The 20,326-nt window shown below is 38.4% G+C and overlaps 1 protein-coding gene across 2 annotated transcripts in view; it reads left to right on the plus strand.

The window, feature by feature from the left end:
* Positions 1–20,326, plus strand: part of LOC124709119 — a 221,737-nt gene that overhangs the window by 181,213 nt on the left and 20,198 nt on the right. For both annotated transcript variants that reach the window (XM_047240817.1, XM_047240825.1), the window contains one exon: positions 10,256–11,350. In XM_047240817.1, coding sequence (XP_047096773.1) covers positions 10,256–11,350 — 1,095 coding nt within the window. The remainder of the gene's footprint in view (positions 1–10,255; positions 11,351–20,326) is intronic.

Here is a 20,326-nt window from a genome sequence, read left to right on the forward strand (position 1 = left end):
ACGCAGTCAACACCTTCGCTGCGCAGTGCCGATGGTACTGTTACCGACGACTGTGCCGCTAAAGCGGAGTTATAGAACGCAGTTTTCCGAAATTCCTTCACCAGGGAAGACGAATGGAATATTCCAGAATTTGAAACACGAACAGCTGCTAGCATGAGTTATTAGAAGTAGATACCTTAGGGGTTGCGAAGCAACTCAAATCACTTGATACGTGCAAGTCTTCAGGTCCAGATTGTATACCGATTAGGTTCCTTTCAGATTACGCTGATACAATAGCTCCCTACTTAGCAATCATATACAACCGCTCGCTCACCGATAGATCTGTACCTACAGATTGGAAAATTGCGCAGGTCGCATCAATTTTTAAGTAGGGTAGTAGGAGTAATCCATCGAACTACAGACCTATATCATTGACGTCGGTTTGCAGTAGGGTTTTGGAGCATATACTGTATTCAAACATTATAAATCACCTCGAAGGGAGCGATCTATTGCTAAGTAATCAGCATGGTTTCAGAAAACATCGTTCTTGTACAACGCAGCTAGCTCTTTATTCGCACGAAGTAATGGCCGCTATCGACAGGGGATCTCAGGTTGATTCCGTATTTCTGGATTTCCGGAAAGCTTTTGACACCGTTCCTCACAAGCGACTTCTAATCAAGCTGCGGGCCTATGGGGTATCGTCTCAGTCGTGCGACTGGATTCGTGATTTCCTGTCAGGAAGGTCGCAGTTCGTAGTAATAGAAGGCAAATCATCGAGTAAAACTGAAGTGATATCAGGTGTTCCCCAGGGAAGCGTCCTGGGACCTCTGCTGTTCCTGATCTATATAAATGACCTGGGTGACAATCTGAGCAGTTCTCTTTGGTTGTTCGCAGATGATGCTGTAATTTACCGTCTAGTAAGGTCATCCGAAGACCAGTATCAGTTGCAAAGCGATTTAGAAAAGATTGTTATATGGTGTGGCAGGTGTCAGTTGACGCTAAATAACGAAAAGTGTGAGGTGATCCACATGAGTTCCAAAAGAAATCCGTTGGAATTCGATTACTCGATAAATAGTACAATTCTCAAGGCTGTCAATTCAACTAAGTACTTGGGTGTTAAAATCACGAACAACTTCAGTTGGAAAGACCACATAGATAATATTGTGGGGAAGGCGAGCCAAAGGTTGCGTTTCATTGGCAGGACACTTAGAAGATGCAAAAAGTCCACTAAAGAGACAGCTTACACTACACTCGTTCGTCCTCTGTTAGAATATTGCTGCGCGGTGTGGGATCCTTACCAGGTGGGATTGACGGAGGACATCGAAAGGGTGCAAAAAAAGGGCAGCTCGTTTTGTATTATCACGTAATAGGGGAGAGAGTGTGGCAGATATGATACGCGAGTTGGGATGGAAGTCATTAAAGCAAGGCGTTTTTCGTCGCGGCGAGATCTATTTACGAAATTTCAGTCACCAACTTTCTCTTCCGAATGCGAAAATATTTTGTTGAGCCCAATCTACATAGGTAGGAATGATCATCAAAATAAAATAAGAGAAATCAGAGCTCGAACAGAAAGGTTTAGGTGTTCGTTTTTCCCGCGCGCTGTTTGGGAGTGGAATGGTAGAGAGATAGTATGATTGTGGTTCGATGAACCCTCTGCCAAGCACTTAAATGTGAATTGCAGAGTAGTCATGTAGATGTAGATGATACGATAAACTGCAATTGCGATAGGCTACAATCCGACCTTTATCAAAGTCGGAAACGTGATGGTACACATTTCTCCTCTTTACACGAGGCATCACAACAATGTTTCACCAGGCAACGCCGGTCAACTGCTGTTTGTGTATGAGAAATCGGTTGGAAACTTTCCTCATGTCAGCACGTTGTAGGTGTCGCCACTGACGCCAACCTTCTGTGAATGCTCTGAAAAGCTAATCATTTGCATATCACAGCATTTTCTTCCTGTCGGTTAAATTTCGCGTCTGTAGCACGTCATCTTCGTGGTGTAGCAATTTTAATGGCCAGTAGTGTACTTCATCTGCTGTGCTGTCAATTACTCTTCGCACTACATTGTTACCTACTCCTCGAAACCGAGCGGGTGACTCAACTGTTAAGGTACTGGACTCGAATTTGGAAACATTAGGCTTTAGATACCTGTTTTACGATAATAATCGTCCCTGGCTACTGCCGGAAGACGATGAACATACAGATTATAAAGTCCATACCGTGAATACAATGGGACTCGAAACCTTAAAGTTTGTTCGGTGGTACTCGCCTAAGCGATGAAGGCTAGGCACACAAAAGGCCTGTTTGCATTTGGAATTACTTTACAATGTTGGCAGTTTAAAATCCAACACCGTGTAGCCAACTTGCACGCAACAAATATCACATTAACATGAGGTGTAGAATATACTTGGATATGCAAATGATTAACTTTACCGGCAAAGCGCACCAGCATGAAGTAGGTACAGAAACATCTACATGCATACATAGTCCAGAAGCAACCGTACTGTGCGTGGCGGAGGGTACTCTGTACCACTACTAGTCATTTCCTTTCCTGTCTGACTCGCAAATAGAGCTAGGGAAAAACGACTGTCTGTACGCCTCCTTATGAGCCCTAATTTCCCCTAACTTACCTTCGTGATCCTTACGCGATATGTACGTTGGTGGCAGTGCTGTCAGCTTCAAATGCTGGTTCTCTAAGTATTCCCTATAGTGATCGTCGAAAAGATACCCTTATCTCTAGTGAACACTCGCCGTCGAGGACAACATACTTGGTTCTATTACTCAAGAACTCTTCGATCCACTCACGTATCTGGGAACCTATTCCTTATACTCGTACCTTCACTAACAATCTGCAGTGGGGTGCCGTGTCAGAAGCTTTCCAGAAGTCTAGAGATAGGGGCTCTACCTGTTTGCCCTCCGTCTTGGTTCGCAGGATCTCATGTGAGGAAAGGTCAAGCTGAGTTTCGCACTAGACATGTTTTCTAAAACCATGATGATTCGCGCACGTAACCTTCTCGGTCTCAAAAAACTTATTGTATTGCAACTAAGAATATATTCCAAGGATTCTGCAGCAGATCGATGTGACGGATATTGGTCTGTGATTTTGCGGGCCCGTCTTGTACCTTCCCTATACGAGGGTTGGAACTTTAAAAGTGGCAACTATTTATTTACAGCTCGTACAAAATACATACGTGTTTCAAAGTTTTACTGACCTTCAAAGTAGTCACCAGCATTGTGTATAACCCGTTGCCACCGATGTGGAAGTCGTAGGATACTCTTAGCAGTCCAGTCGTGTTGACAGTTCGAGGGGCGCGGTCTATTGGCCGACGAATTTGTAGCAGTTCTGAAGCGAATGCCTTGAAGTGTTTCCTCCAGTTTAGAAATCGAGTTGAATTCACGAGTGCTTAAGTCAGGGGAGTGCAGTAGGTGGTATAGCACTTAGCAGCCCCATCAGTCAAACAAATCAGTATCAGCTTGCACTGGACGTGCTTAAGCATTGTCCTGCAAAATTATGGTCAGGTCCTACAGAAAGTGTCAGCACGTCTTCCTCTAAGCTGGTCGTAGGTTGTGTTCCAAAAATGAACAGCATAGAGACAGAAGTGATGACACTTTCTGCCGGACCTGACCATCGTTTTGCAGGACAATGCTCAAGCACGTACAGAGCAAGCTGTTGCTGATTTGTTTGACTGATGGGGCTGCTAAGTGCTATACCACCTACTGCACTTCCCTGACCCTCGTAAGTTCAACTCGATTTCTAAACTGAAGGGAACACTTCATGGCATTCGCTTCAGAACTGCTACAAATTCGCCGGGCAATAGACCGCACCGCTCGAACTATCAACACAACAGGACTGCTAAGAGTATCCTACGACTTCCACATCGCTGGCAACGGGTTGTGCACAATGCTAGTGATTACTCTGAAGGTCAGTAAAATTTTGGAAAACGTATCTATTTTGTACGAGCTGTAAATAAATAGTTGCCACTATTAAAGTTCCAACCCTCGTATACAGGAGTCGCCTGTGATTTTTCCAGTAACTGGGGATTTTGCGCTGGCGAGAGATTGTGATAAATGCAAGCTAATGCCGTAAAGGACTCTGTAAAACCGAATTGGGATTTCATCCGGACCTGGCGACTTATTTGCTTTCAGTTCTTTCTCTGCGCCAGGGATGCTTATTATTCTGTCGTCCATAGGGGAGCACGTTCAATTGTCAAACGACGGTATGCTTGTGCGATTCTCCTGCGTTAACGATTTCTTAAATGCGAAATTTAAAACTTCGGCTTTATTTTCGCTATCCTCTATTGCCAAAGCAATTGCGAGAAGCCTCAGTCGCACTTCGCGGTTTTACAAAGGACCAGAATTTTCTCGGCTTCTTGGCAAGATCTATTGCTAAGATATGACGGTAGCATCGATATTTTTTCAGATGCAGGAATACTGTTCAATTTTGCCTGTTGTCATTACCGCGTTCTTGTTTGAACCGGGAATGCAACGGTCATTGCTTCCTCAGCATTTTCTAAATTTCGTTATTGAACCGCGATGGGTGTTTTCCGTCCGTAATCCACTGTACTTGGCACATCGTTCTCTAGAGCACGATTTACAGTCTCTTTACACCTTGCCCATAATTCCTCTATGTCCAAATTACTGGAACCAAATGATGTCAGTTCAGTAAGTGAGATGAGTAACGCTACGTACATTTTGTATGTAACGGTTCCTCATTCAGAAATGGCATTTGAATGTTGGTTATTTCGAGAAGGTGATTCCATGCCTTGTGTAAAGTGAAGAAACGTCTAGCAGTACGGAATGTCAAATTAAACACATTTCAACTGTCTAAATTTCCAAATTTTTATTTTATTGGGCTACCAGCTTTGGCTACGCCATCAGCTTGAAAAGAAAGCACGTTCAGACATAGAACTTATTGGTGTGAATGAAAACCTTGCCAAGTCTGTCTCATTCACTAAACACACCTGTGCACAAGGACACATTCACAGAATCTGTAAATTTCCCAAAATAGCAAGAAATAACTTGATTGATGACCTTGACTCATCTGCTCCCAACTTCTGAAATACACTACATCCACCCCAGGGGCCACAACACTGCTTCACTAGACAAAGGGAGCCAGCCGGCTCCTCAATTTTGTGAACTCCAGACGACTTCACAAAATTATTTAACATTCAGGCCTCCAGCCAATTTGAAGCAGAGGCAGAATGTAGGCATTTTCATGTGTTTGCTGATAGAGCTTCTGTAAGGTACTGCTTCTTGGACTATCATGGGGAAATTATTCATCCTTACAGTCAGCCTAGTTGATGCCTACTGCCACCAATTTTGGAGGATTACGGGAAGATGGGCTCATTGTCTTTAGACTGAACTAAAATACCTGTCCCTTGCAAGTGGAAACAGGCCAAGGTGACTACAATAGTAAACAGGTCTAGCACAAATAGGCAGCCAGGAAATGAGGCGTTTTATCACTTCATTTGTGAGGTACCAGTCTTCGAGCACTGGGGCATCCCCTTACAATTCCTGGTTCGTCACAGAGAGATGGTCAAACACAATGTTCTTTGTCATTCAGACTTGTTTGAGCACAATGGAACCTAAGACCATCTGTGCCACCTAACGAGTGTCATATATGATGTTGCATTGTTGCCGTACACTCCCACCAACCCAGTATGGATTGCTGCAGCATTGTACATTTCAAATGCCACCATACTGTTGGAACAGTCTATCTATTCCCTTTATTTCAATAAAAACTTTAGTTACAAATTCTGTCGGGATTAAAGAATTCGGTGCGCAGCAGAAGCTTCTTGCTGGTTGCACTTACATAAAGGATCAACACTGAAATTTTGCAAGTCCTTATGTTCAAAAATGGCTCTGAGCACTATGGCACTTAACAGCTGTGGTCATCAGTCCCCTAGAACTTAGAACTACTTAAACCTAACTAACCTAAGGACATCACACACATCCATGCCCGAGGCAGGATTCGAACCTGTGACCGTAGCAGTCGCGCGGTTCCGGACTGCGCGCCTAGAACCGCGAGACCACCGCGGCCGGCTCCTTATGTTAGGCTCAAGTCTGTTGTAATGCTGTGTGAATCTCAGCCAGAGACAAATAACAAATATAATCCAGGTTCACAGTGCAATTTGTTGATAGAGCAATAACCAGTGCATATTTGATGAGCATGTAGGGAAGAATGCCAGAATGAGTTGTCTCTGTGCATGGAACTTTATCCTGCTCCAGAGATGACGGTATCGCAGCATGTGACATGGCATCATAGAAGAGGGTTTATCTCTGGCCCATTGCTGTGTACTTCCTACTTGCTGCAAGTATGTGCACTAATTACGGCAGTGAGTACATGTCTCAATCTCTGTGTCTGGCTACAGCAAGCATAATACTCAACTTTATAAATGGGCTATGCTGTTTTGTTTTGGTTCCTCTAACGGCTTGCTAAGGTACTGTGGCATGGGGATTTCAAGTGTACCAAGACTGCAGAGATTTATCTGTAAGAAAGCAAAAAGCCACACAGTGAGAGGACACCCTAAAAGGATTTCTCAACCATCTGAACAGCATACATGAGAACATCAAGTTCACAATGAAATTAGAAGAAAATGAGTGCCTAATCTTCCTCAATATCCTAATAAAGAAGAAAACAGATGGCACGCTGAGACACTTGGTCTACTGAAAGAAAACACACAAGAACCTGTACCTCAACACCCACAGCTTCCACCACTCAGCACAATGGAAATCCATGCTCACTGCCCTTGTCCACAGAGTGCATGACATGCAACAAGGACAATCTACCTACTGAGAGCCTTTCAGAAAAATGGCTACACTGGAATGCAGATTAGACATGCCCTCAAAATTAGCAATAAGAAAGATGACCTACAGTAAGACGAGGACAACAAGGGCCTGGCATTGCTTCCATACGTGGGGTTGCCCACGGCAAAGATTGCCAGACGATCAAGATCAAAACCATCTTCCATCAGAAATCAGGAACATGCTGGTCTCAATGAAGGATAACTTGAGTCTCAGAACACTGGGTGTCTACAGCATTTCCTCTGAAGATGGAACATAGTATACTGGACAGATGCAGCTTTACATCACACAATGCATCTCCGAGCATATGAGAAGTGTTTGCCTCAGACAAAAGGAAAAATCTGTGGTAGCGGAGAACAGCCTCCGTGAAGAATACATGTTTCAAATGGAACAAACCTAGGTGCTGTGTAGAGCGAATGGTTTCTGGGACTCAATTATTAAAGAGATTAGAGATAACCAGGTCAGTAGGGATAGTGGCTTTGAACTTAGCATTGCTTGGGACACAAATTAGCAAGAATAAAATGAGAGCAAATCCATGGAGGCAGGACAGGGGCAACTGACGGAAGAAACAGGCCGCACCGAGACAAGACAGTGGGACCCACCACCCACGGCTCCCACCTACCACACGCCGCTGCACCGATTCCACTCACACCTAATTAGTCTGACCAACGCCAAGGATGCACAGAAGCCCGTGACCCAGTAGCTATAAAGACCCAGCTGATTCATGAACCCAACATATTGCCTGAAGATGGCAAGTAAGAAATTTGCTGAAACGTTGCTGGAGAATTATGTATTGACTTGACTGTCAACTCGAGAAAATTTTATCATCAAGATTTGCTGAGAAAGCCAGCATTCTCATGTACCTTAAAGTGTTGTAATCAATTAATCAGAGGTCTAAAGGCGTATTATATAGAAGAATATGTCTACTGATGTGAATTATACATGAGGCACATGGATCTTAGTGAGGTTGTGAAACACTGAAACTTGATTTCTTCTAGCCAGTTTGAGATGCTTAACTTATAAACACTTTCTATCTAGTAGAGTGCAGCAAACATGATCATTCATTGTTTCATTAAGTTGTGAAACACTAAAACTTGATTTGTTGTGACAGTCTAGGATACTTAACTCATAAGTATGGTTCATGTAGTAGAGTGCAACATTCATGATCGTTCAGTGTTTCATTAGTATTTAAGAATAACTAGTAAATAAAAGCCACCAGAACACTGACAAAGTTATGACCAGAATAGAACAGAATAAATCATTATTCACCTATCAGAACTGGCCAAACAATTGACTTTACCAAAGTTTACATTATAGTCAAGTTTTATACAATAATCAACTACATACACAGAAAATAACTAGCTTTGTTAAGAATTTTAAGATTCTCTTTAATACTTGTGAAACACATATATTATAAAGATTTTTTTCTAGGAAATCTTCAGTTGAATAGAATTTGCTGTATTTTAGCTAAGTTTGTAACACACTCTCATATTTACTTGGTGGTATTGTACAAACTGAGTATGATAACTTCGTGGAAAATTTTATGCTTAAGTACAGTACTTATAACAGAGCAGCATATATATCACTGATCAAAGCAAAGTCAATTCCACTCTTTAAAATTGCATGGTTTGTTCATTTACTTCATTTGGTCCAAATACTCTGATATTCCTAGTTGCTTTAACAATACTGCAGGTAAATCGGTGCTTGAAGAATAGACATAAAACTTACGGTTCACATCAAAACCAGCAGTTGCCGACTATTTAGAATTTGTCTGGTTCCTTCCTTATATACAGTGACAGTTATTCACCTATAAGTACACTGGTGACATTTGAAACTGTTTCGCCATATCCATCCATTCAAATATTAGTCACTGAATACCTCATTGTTAAAAAAACAACATGTCAGTTCTGTGGCACCAAATGTCTAATTCCTCTAATACATCACTTTGCTATCATACATTCTGTTTACTTTAACATCCCTGAAAGTTCTACTTCATAATAGAATGTGCAGAACTTGATGAATGAATCTTAGTTGTGCATGTGGGTTACCAATGTTCTAGTCATTGTCTTGTTGGATGTAATGTTTGTTGGATGTAATGTTTTCTTCGTCTTCTTATGTATGTTAGATACTTTCTTTGTTTAAAAAAGTACCGTATTTAAACATTTGTCACAAAACAGAAAATTACCTGACACTCAAAGTTGTTTTAGTCACATGAGTCTCACTAAACAACAGTGTGCATGTGAAAAGGAGGAAGAACTTAGAGCTACAAAACATAACAACCTTAATAAGAATAAGAATCTTTATTAGCCGTTCAGTATTTTCTTATACAATGGGCTTCGTCAGTAAGTTCAATTACAGTATAAAGATGGTTATATTCTCATAACAATGTATATATAAATCATATGAAATTTAGTGTAGTACAATAGCACACATTTGGAATTTTATATATTATTAATTTTACAATAAAAAGGAAAACATTATACAGATTCATATTAAGCAGGGAGTATTCATGTTGATGACACTATGTCATTATCCTAAGCTATTGATACAAATTTAGGTCCTACTACAGGCAGAGGTTCCTTTCTCTATGTTAAAACAGCAAATCTGCCATCTTACAATCTTTACATTCATCAACTGAGTAAAATGGTTTACCTTTGAGCCATTGACCCAATGTTGTCTTAAATTTACTTTTAGGTACTGTTTGTACAATTTTAGGGAGCATATTAAACACTTCGAGGCCTACATATTTATAACTATAATGTATCTTAGACAGTCTGGAGTATGGCAGATCAATTGTGTGGTTTCGTCTTGTATTGTGGGTGTGGACAGATGACCTAAGGGGATATTGAGCTATGTTTTCTTTTACGTGTAGTAAGCAATAATAGATGTACAAACAAGGAACTGTCATGATGTTAAGTTTTTTGAAATGTTCCCTGCATGTATCACTAGAAGATAAACCCACTATACATCGAAGAGCTTTTTTTTGCCATCTGAAAATTGATATTGAATTGGGAGAATTTCCCCAGAGCAGAATACCATATGAAAGATGGGGGTGGATATAAGCAAAATATGAATGCAGCAGTAAGTTTTGGCTGACATTACTCCTAAGCTTATAAAGTAGGAACATAGCATAGATTGGGTTGTGCATTCAGATACACCATTTGCATATATGAAGACATAAAAACATTATGTATTCTTCATTAATTTATATTTGGTACTCTCTGGTAGCCCTAATTTAAAAATATTCATGTTTGTTGTCCGATTTCCTTCCATGCTAAAGAACCATTTGAGGCATTTGCAATGAAAAGAATTTGTAACTTTGTGTAGTGTTATGTTAACTTGATTTTGTGTGTAACATTAAAGATTTTCAATAGGGTTGTGCTAGAGTGGCAGAATTTATTTCTGCTCTTGTGCTTTATTGAAATTAATTTTTTTCTTCTGTAGTTACTAATATTTTTACTGTTTGCAGTTATGCTGTTGCTGCTCTTTTTACCATTGCTGAATGTAACATCTGGAACCAAGGAGACAGAAGAGGAAGATGTGTACAAAGTCTTACTACCATCTAGTCAGACATTCTTGAAAAAGCATGTACAAGCCATATTCAGTTACCAAGATCCAAAGGCTGTGAAGAAAGAGTATTCTGTTGCTATTGTAAATCGGCCAGGAGTTACATTTGTCCATAAAAGAGCTATTTCAAGTGGTGAACTAGATCTATTAGAGCTTAATTCTGTACAGTCTAATAATGGGCACAGTGGCAGTGATTTCAGTAGGAAAGCAAGTGTCTTCCACGAACAATTCACTACTCCACTTTCTGCTGACCCAGACAAACTATTGAACCCAAATAAGGAACATCCAAGTTTACAAGTTGTAAATACTGCATCCATATGGAAGAATGTGTTTGAAACAAGTGCAAATGCCCCAGTATTAAAGAAAGTTGGAGACAAAAGTGTATTTTTGTACAACATAAATTCAAACACAAAAAGTGAAAGGTTTAACAAAGTGGACAGTGAATTTCAGTATGGTTTCCGAAACAAAAATTCTCATAGTTTGAAGAAGAACAAGAGGTCTGTCATTACCCTTGGTGATTCAGAAACTGTACAGACAACGGACTGTGTGAACAGATCATCAGTAAATAGCACTTGTGGAAATGATGGTAGGTTTAACTTTGTGCCTGGCAGTGATGATTCCAGCAGAACTGCAAGTAATATTCAGTTGAACAATACTTCCAGTGACAGAAATCGTAAAAGCGTGAAAGACTTCAGCATGTTTTCGCAATCAAGACTGACATTGCCATTTCAAAAAAAGAAGTTAGTTGATATTACAGATAGCAGTATGGGTTACAGATCACCATCAACTATTGATTCTTCTCAGAAACATCAACCACCTTCAGGGAACAGCAGTGAAACCAGTGCCACTGCAAGCAGATCAATAAACATATCATACTCGATCCCCAGTGTGAAGTCAGCTGGAAGATTATCAGCTACAACCATCCCTCCTGAAGGTCTGGATGCTGCATCAATAACAGGAATTACTGTGGGATTAGTTGTCTTCCTTGGCATAGTAGGTAAGTTTTGATGACCATCTGTTTTCGTATTCATGATGAAATACCATGTAAAAAAAATTGCATCTTAGTACATGTATGTACTATACTGCAGGGACAAAACCAGAAGCTGTAATGCAGTAGTATAGGAAGTAAACATACTAATAACCAAAATTTGATACCTGAGCTTTCAAAATTATTATTAAAGTTTGAATAATCCATTTTACTTTGTTCGATAATTGAATGACAAAGGAAATAGCAATAAATGTGATGCATTGATTCTTAATGGTCAAATAAATGGGCTTGGAAGAATGGATTCAGAGAAACTGAAGAGAGTTTTCTGATACAGCCACTATAATAATAAATAATAATAATAATAATAATTTTATTGTCATTCGGCCATTACAGCAATAGACAACGTCATATACATACTAAAATACAATTAATAATTTGAAAGAAACAACAGGTTTCTTGTTAACATTGTAGTATTATATTACAGTTGATAAATTCTCTTATGTCATAGAATGGGTGGAGGACTAGCCAGTCATGAATTGTTTGTTTGAATAATTGTTCAGGTAATTCTTGAACAGATTGAGGAAGATTATTAAATAATTTGTACCCCATGATTTCGTAGCTGTTGAGTGACTTTGACAATCTGTGGTAAGGAATATAGAGGCACCTATTCCTTCTTGTATTGTGGCTGTGTACATTTTCTCTGGTTTTTGTTTCTGGTAATTTCTTCTTCGTATAAATTAGAATATAGTATATGTACAAGTTTATAACAGTCATGATTTTCTGTTCACAGAACAATGGTTTACAGTGTGCCTTACATGCAGAACCAGTAATTATCCGAATAGCTTTTTTCTGCAGTATTAATATGTCATGTACACAGCTAGAGTTCCCCCACAAAATAATTCCATATGTTATTATACTTTGAAAGAATGAAAAATAGGATGTTCTAACATATTTTTCAGGAACACAATCCATAAGTCGCCTTAACAGGTAAATAACTCTTGACAATTTACCACTAATATAGTGTACATGTTGACCCCAAGATAATTTATCATCAATGTATACCCCCAAAAATTTGACATAACTTGGATCATCTGACAGAAGCTTGTCTCTAAGACTACAGACCATCTGCTGTGTTTTGTTTTCATTCAGCAGGAATCCATTTGCCTTAAACCAATAGGATGCTTGGTCAATTGTCTTTGCTGCACAAGTTTTAAGGCTATTGAAATCCTCACTAGCATGAAGAAATGTTGTATCATCTGCATACAACACAGTGGTGGACTTGATAAATGACGGCAGATCATTTATCATTATCAGGAACAAAAAGGGGCCCAGCACAGATCCCTGCAGAATACCTACCTTGACTTGCTCTATACTCGACATTTCTCTCCCTACACAAACAACTTGCTTACGATTCTGAAGATATGATTTTATTAACTTAAGGCTGTTATGTCTAATGCCATAGAATTCCAGTTTTTCTAGGAGTGGCTTATGCTTTACACAGTCAAAAGCTTTGCTTAGATGACAAAATGTGAGTTGAGCATAGCCCTTATCCTCAAACACCTGATGTAAGTATTTGACTAAAAAGTCTGTAGCATCCACAGTAGACAACTTTTTCCTAAAACCATACTGAGATTCACTAATTATTCCTAATTTTTCAAAATAGACAGATAGCTGTCGGTAAATTACACATTCCAGTATTTTAGAAAAAGCTGGGACTATGGAGATTGGTCTGTAACTGGAAGGTAAGTCCATATCTCCCTTTTTATATATTGGAATTACCCTAGCCACTTTGAGTTCTTCAGGAAAATATCCTTCAGATATGCATTTATTTATACAGAATGTTAAGGGGTACACAATATAGTCTATTACTTTCTTTAGTGAATTACAGGATATGTCGTATATATCTACACTGTCTGAAGATTTCTTCCATTTTACAATGCTTAGGACATGACTAGGTGAGACCTCGGAGAACATAAACGTACCTGTGTCTGTTGGTGTTCTGCAAACATTTTTAGAAAGTAACTCTGATGAACTGATATCGGGTTTGATTATAGTATTTCCTACATTTTCAACAGATTTAATAAAGAAATCATTGAATTTTTGGGGACTTATATTATTTTTTTGCTTCTTACATCTTTAGCAACACCATTTATTAATTTCCATGCAGCTTTGCACTTATTTGTGGAATTATCAATGGTATTGAAATTATGTGCTTTTTTGGCTTCTACGATGGCTTTTTTATACTCATTCCTGCATTTTATATAGGCTAATGTGGCATATTCTGTTTTCTGATTGCTACATATATTGTGCAACACCATAACTTGGTTTTTCATATTTGATAATTGTTTAGTGAACTATGAATTTTGTCTGTTTGTAGCCCTGTTTGTAAAGCCTTTGTCAGTTAATTTGCATTTCTTTATGGGGATGTTGTCATTAAATTGTGTCAGAAATGTTTTAAAAAATCTCTCAAATAATAGTTTTCCTGACAAATCAGCACTAGGACTATAACTTGTGTCACCATGACATTGGTTGAACCAGTCTCTCTCAGCAAGGGACTTACAGAGCTGAACAATTTTGTCATCTGTGACAGGTCTGGTGATTATAACTTTTGGGACAGGCTTAGGAATATTACTATTATCAATACAGAACCTACTTGTATATTTTAAAGATACAGAGTCATGATCTGAAAATGGAAACGCTGTAACAGCACATGATTCTTCTGTAGTTTTAAAGTTGACAAAAATATTGTCAAGACATGCTTTATCTCTTGTGGGCCTGTTATTGATTGAGTGCAAATTGCACTGTCTTAGAAGGTTTTTCAACTCAGTCACAGTACATTTATGTGTTATTATATCAAAATCTGCATTCAGATCTCCACCAATTACTACGTCATAATGCAACCATCTCGCCCCTCTTAGTACATCTAACAGCATGTCCAATTTTTCTAGAAATACATTGATGATACCCTTAGGTGACCTGTAAAGGGATACTATTACTAACTTAAGATTGTCCATAACTATACCAGTGGCTTCAAAGTTCTGTTCCTCACATAAATAATCTAGGTCCAACTTAACAATGGAGCTTCTGAATGACTGATTAATATATATTGCCACACCACCTCTTATATGCAGTTTTCTACAGTAACTATTTGCTACATTATAGTTATCAAGTTTGACAACTGGAAGTACACTCTAAGTAACCCAATGTTCACTCAGACAGAAAATATCAAATTTGTTATCTAGTCCAAAACTGTTTACAATAAATTCTTTATTTATTAGTCCTTGAACATTCAGATAGCAAATTTTAAGATCATAATTGTTGTTTATTTTAGATTGAACGTTTTGGTGAGGTGTTATGAAATTTGTTACACTACTTATCTCGTGGGCTTCTTCATGTTGCTGCCTTCCACTAAAAAAATCATTTAGACGGACAGGAGGTGCTGTTTTCCGTCTACTCGTAACACTTGATGCTGCTTCTCCTGCTGCAAATCTCATTTCTCCTTTTAGAGGCACTATAGTTACTGTTGCTGGTGAAACTTCTGCAGTTGATGCTACTGTTACTTCCTTTTCCACTGCTGCTACTGATAATGCCACTGGTGACTGTGACGCTTTACATGTTTGCACAGTTGTAATTTTTTCATCGTAGGGTGTATCTGCAGATGTTTCTTCCTCATATGCTGTTGGTGCACTTTTCTTTTCTGTTGTCATTGGCAGAAAACCTGTTGCAGGTAGTGCTATTTTTACATAGGCATCCACTCCTGCTGTCTTTATCACCTGGAGAATTTCTTTGGCGAGCACTTTCTTGCCTAGGTTGTTTCTGTGCAGTCCATGTCTAGTAAAATGCTCTCTTACTGAATTCGTTGCTTCAGTGAAAGTTGTGTGCACAAAACCGCTACAAATCTTCCTGAATTTCCGATTTGTTGCGATGATTTCTCTGTTTACACACGAGTCTTACGTTAAGTCATGTCTGTAGGGAATGTTTACAACAAATACCTTCACCTGTGAAATTTTTCCTAGCGATTCTTTCAGTGTTCTTATAGCAAGGCTGCTTTCATTTTTATAGACATCGTTTCCCCCTCTGATTATGACACAGTTGACGTCGCTTTTCACAGAACTTTCACAGTTTTTCAGCACTTCCCGTAGAGGAGCACCAGGTTTCGAAATTCCAGTCACTTTATATTCGGACTGCATATCAGACATGTTTGTAGCCAGTCCCTTGCCATGACTCTTCAATAATATGTATATTTCTTCCTTCTTCTTCTCTGTTTCCTTTTTTGTCTCGTATTCAGTTTTATTACAAGTTGCTCTCACACGATTTTTTCGTTTTGATTTGATTTATTTCGTGTTCCATAGGTCCAACTGTGTTGGATACACAAGGACGTGGAACGAGTCAGGTTTTTACAAATACAATCTGATAATCTTATAGCATATACAGAAATTTGAATACATAATTATATAAAAATTTATACAGTAAATTCTTTGGGCAGCAATATAGAAAAAGAAAATACATATTTTCTTAGAATCATTAAAACACTACAGAAAACAGATACGGAGCACACACAGTTACAGAGCTCAGGTTAAATAAAATTCATAGTGGCATTATGTCAACTTGTATTATATAATATTAAAATATTACAATTTATTTAGTTAAAAATTCATCTAGACGGTAAAAAGCTTTTTCTAGCAAAAATATTTTTAGAGCTTTCTTAAACTCACTATTGTTGTGAATCTTTGTCTTTATTTCGGGAGGAAGAGCATTGAAGAGTTTTGCTCCAGTGTAGTGGACACCCTTTTGTGCCAGGCTCAAATTTCTGAGTTCACTGTGTATGTCATTCTTCCTCCGTGTGTTATGCTCATGAGAATTACTGTTTGGTTGAAATATATCTATATTTTTACAAACAAAACACATGAGAGAAAAAATATATTGGCATGCAGTTGTGTATATTTTAAGATTACGAAAACTATTTCTACAAGAGTCTCTTGGGCGCAATCCACATATAATTCTTAAAGCTCGCTTCTGTGTAATGAACACTTTCCTTGCTAATGGCTGGTTGCCCCAAAAAATAATTCCGTACTCAATGAGACAATGAAAATAGCCATAATATGCCACTTTTGCAGTGTTAGGTTCAACACATGTAGTGACAACCCGTAAAGCATAGGTAGCAGAGCTAAGCCTCTTACAGAGATCAATAATATGTGAAGACCAATTCATTTTCTTGTCAATGTGCACTCCAAGAAATTTTGTTGTTTCCGTTCTAACTATTGGTTGATTACCACATGTCACACTGATCTCTCTCTCTTTTTCTGTTTTTGTACAGAATTGAATAAAGCTGGTCTTGCTGGAATTTAATGAGAGACCATTCACCTTGAACCAATTAACCACATCTGAGAGTATGTGATTAGTGAGTTCCTCAAGATTGTTGTCTGTTCTACTGCTCATAAAAATTGTGGTATCATCAGCAAATAATGTAAATTTACACGGCAGGCTTGTACATGATGGTAGATCGTTTATAAAAATCAGGAGTAATAGTGGCCCAAGAATTGAGCCCTGGGGCACTCCACATGTAATGGAACTCCATTCAGAATCTGAGGAAGTGTCACATACTCCACCTGAGCTATTCAACACAACTTTTTGTTTTCTGTCTTGGAGGTACGACTGTAGCCAATTGCCCGCAACACCACTTATTCCTACTAATTTTGCTTTTTGCAAGAGAATCTGGCGATCAACACAGTCAAACGCTTTGGATAAATCACAGAAGACACCAAGTGCTAGCATTTTTTCATTAAGAGTTTCTAGGACTTCATTTGCAAGTGCGTAGACTGCATTTTCTGTTGAAAGGCCCTTTTGAAAGCCAAACTGGCTCGTACTGAGAACTTCGTTCTTCATGAGATGATCAGTAATTCTTACATGTATTAGCTTTTCTAGAATTTTGGAGAAAGCTGTCAGCAAAGAGATAGTTCAATAGTTAGTTAGTTCATCTTTATCACCATTTTTGTACAGGGGCTTCACAATGGCATACTTAAGTCTACTGGGAACAACAGCTTTCTGAAGGGAAGCATTGAAAATATGACAGAGAATGTCCCTTATCCACACACAAGAGTATTTCAATAAATTACTAGATATATTATCAACCCCTGCAGAATTCGTACTTTTTAGAGACATGATGATTTTTTGAATTTCTTCTACAGTGACAGGATTAAGGTGCATTTCTGAAATTGTGTTTGAATATACGGCTTGACAAAGATTTACAGCTTCATCAACATTGGGCTTGCAACCAGTCTGTTGAGTTACTGATAGGAAGTGTTTATTAAAAATCTCAGCCACCGTTTTGGGGTTATCTACTAGGATACCTTCATATCTGGTATTATTTATATCTTCTTTACTTGTTGTATCTCTTCCTGTTTCTTTTTTTACAATGCTCCAAATTGCTTTTATTTTATTATTAGAATTATCTATTTTCTTCTCATAATAAAGGGCTTTTGATTTCTGTATTAGTTTCTTCAAAATTTTACAGTATATTCTATAGTGTTCCCATTTTTCTACATTTTTACAGAATCTTATTGCAGCATAAGTTTCCCTTTTGGTTTTACATGACTGTTTTATACCTTTTGTAATCCAAGGCTTGCTTACAGAATTGGAAGCCCTGTTTCTGACCCATTTCTTGGGAAATATTTCTTCAAAAAGAGCACAGAATTCATTTATAAAACAGTTAAATTTAGTATCAACATCATCATGGCTATATACTAAAGACCAATCCATTTGCTGCAACCTGTGGTTGAAAGTTCCTTTCGCCTCTTCATTAATTACTCTTATGAATTTCCATCGAGGAAATTCTTTTTTGAACAGATTAACGTCATAAATAGTGAGAATTTGTCCATCATGATCTGAAAGCCCACTTATAACCTGCCTGACAATATAATTCTGATGTCTATTTACATCTAAAAAAATGTTGTCTATCATAGTTTGGCACTCAGATGTAATTCTTGTTGGGAAGTTTATTACTGATGTCAGATTGTGTAAGGTCATCACAATCTCAAAGTCTATTTTATTCTTATTTTCTGTCAAAAAGTTTATATTGAAATCACCTAATACTACAATATCCTTCGCTTTTGAAAGTAACCATGACAGTAGGAGTTCCATTGAATGCAGAAAAGTTTTTATGTCACCTGAAGGAGCCCTATAGACAGCCAACACTATTGTTGTTGTTGTTGTGGTCTTCAGTCCTGAGACTGGTTTGATGCAGCTCTCCATGCTACTCTATCCTGTGCAAGCTTTTTCATCTCCCAGTACCTACTGCAACCTACATCCTTCTGAATCTGCTTAGTGTATTCATCTCTTGGTCTCCCTCTACGATTTTTACCCTCCACGCTGCCCTCCAATACTAAATTGGTGATCCCTTGATGCCTCAGAACATGTCCTACCAACCGATCCCTTCTTCTGGTCAAGTTGTGCCACAAACTTCTCTTCTCCCCAATTCTATTCAATACTTCCTCATTAGTTAGAGAAAACATTATTGGGTATAATTTAGTTGTTATTTCTGTGGCACATGCCTCAAATTGTTGTTCCACACAATATTTCTTAATATCTATAGCTTTGTATGCTACACTATCCAACTATCTCGCACAAGTTTTAGCGTGTTCAGTTCACTATTTTCTTGTTGTATTTTCGAAATGTCCGTTTTCAAACTGCCAATTATGAACTGTAAGCTCGTTATGCGTTCATTCAGTTTCTTGATTTCGTCTTTACAATTTTCACACGATTTCTTTTTTACGGCAAAATTTAAGTTTTTCTGGAAGGACACTTGCTTAACTTTTACTGTAGCCACCATCTTTAATAGTATTTGATGGTAACGTGTTTCTGCTGGCACTTTTTTGTTCAACAGATCTTTCCGAGCAGTTATCTGTTACACTGAGATTTTTTGTCCTTGATTCTGAACTGTCTGCACTTAGAACATCGTATTTATTCATTAGTGGAACACGAAAAACGTTGGTATTTAAGACAGGTCGAGAGATTTTCTTAGGCCTAGTATATACACACTCTCGTTTGCCTGTTTGCGTATCTGTGGGGGCACTGTATACAAAGAGAAAATTATAAAGAAGTTAACAAGCAGACATAAGTGAAATGTAATGTGAATGCATGTGACAGCGCCAACAGTTGTAATAAATACATTTTCAAGAGGCTAACCACTAAGGCTAGAATAAATAAATGAGAAAATTGGAAGCAGAAGCATTTTCATGTATAAACATTGATAGTATCAATATAAATTAAAATGGTGAACTAAGGTGTTGAAAAATGAAAAATAAGAAAGAAGGGTAAGAAAGGAAGTGACAGGTAGCAGGAAAATCAGAAAATGGAAAAAAATATTGAGCACATGTACAAGAGTACTGGTGAACCAAGCCAGTGAAAAACATAAACTTTAGAGAGTAGCAGACTGAAGAAACCAAGTGGCCCAGGAAATATGAGGTTAGTGGGAGTCAAGAGAAAATGCCAGAACAGGAAAAGAAATGACTATAGAATGAGTTAAGATAATTAGAGGAATGTCATTGTATTTTAGTAGTTATTTTACTGTCTGCCACATTTTGCGTGTATTTCTATTGTTTACTATGTACTTTACCTTATTCTGTGCAAAACTCAATCTCTAGGGTGATACTTTTTAATATGTCAGTCATTAAATTTACAATTGTGTGTTCAATCAAGCAATGGGAAATCCAGGTGATTATGAAAGTTGCTACTCACCATATAGCGGAGATGGTGAGTCGCAGATAGGCATAACAAAACGATTGTCACAAATAATCTTTCGGTCAATGAGGCTTTTGTCGAAAGTAGACAACAGTCACACACACACACACACACACACACACACACATGCAAACACACCTCACACACACACACACACACACACACACACACACGACTGCACTCTCTTGCAGCTGAAGCCACATTGCAAGCAGCAGCAAATGCAACTCACACACACAACGGCAGTCT

This window comes from Schistocerca piceifrons, chromosome 1, assembly GCF_021461385.2.
Source record: "Schistocerca piceifrons isolate TAMUIC-IGC-003096 chromosome 1, iqSchPice1.1, whole genome shotgun sequence".
NCBI classification, from domain to species: Eukaryota; Metazoa; Arthropoda; class Insecta; order Orthoptera; family Acrididae; genus Schistocerca; species Schistocerca piceifrons.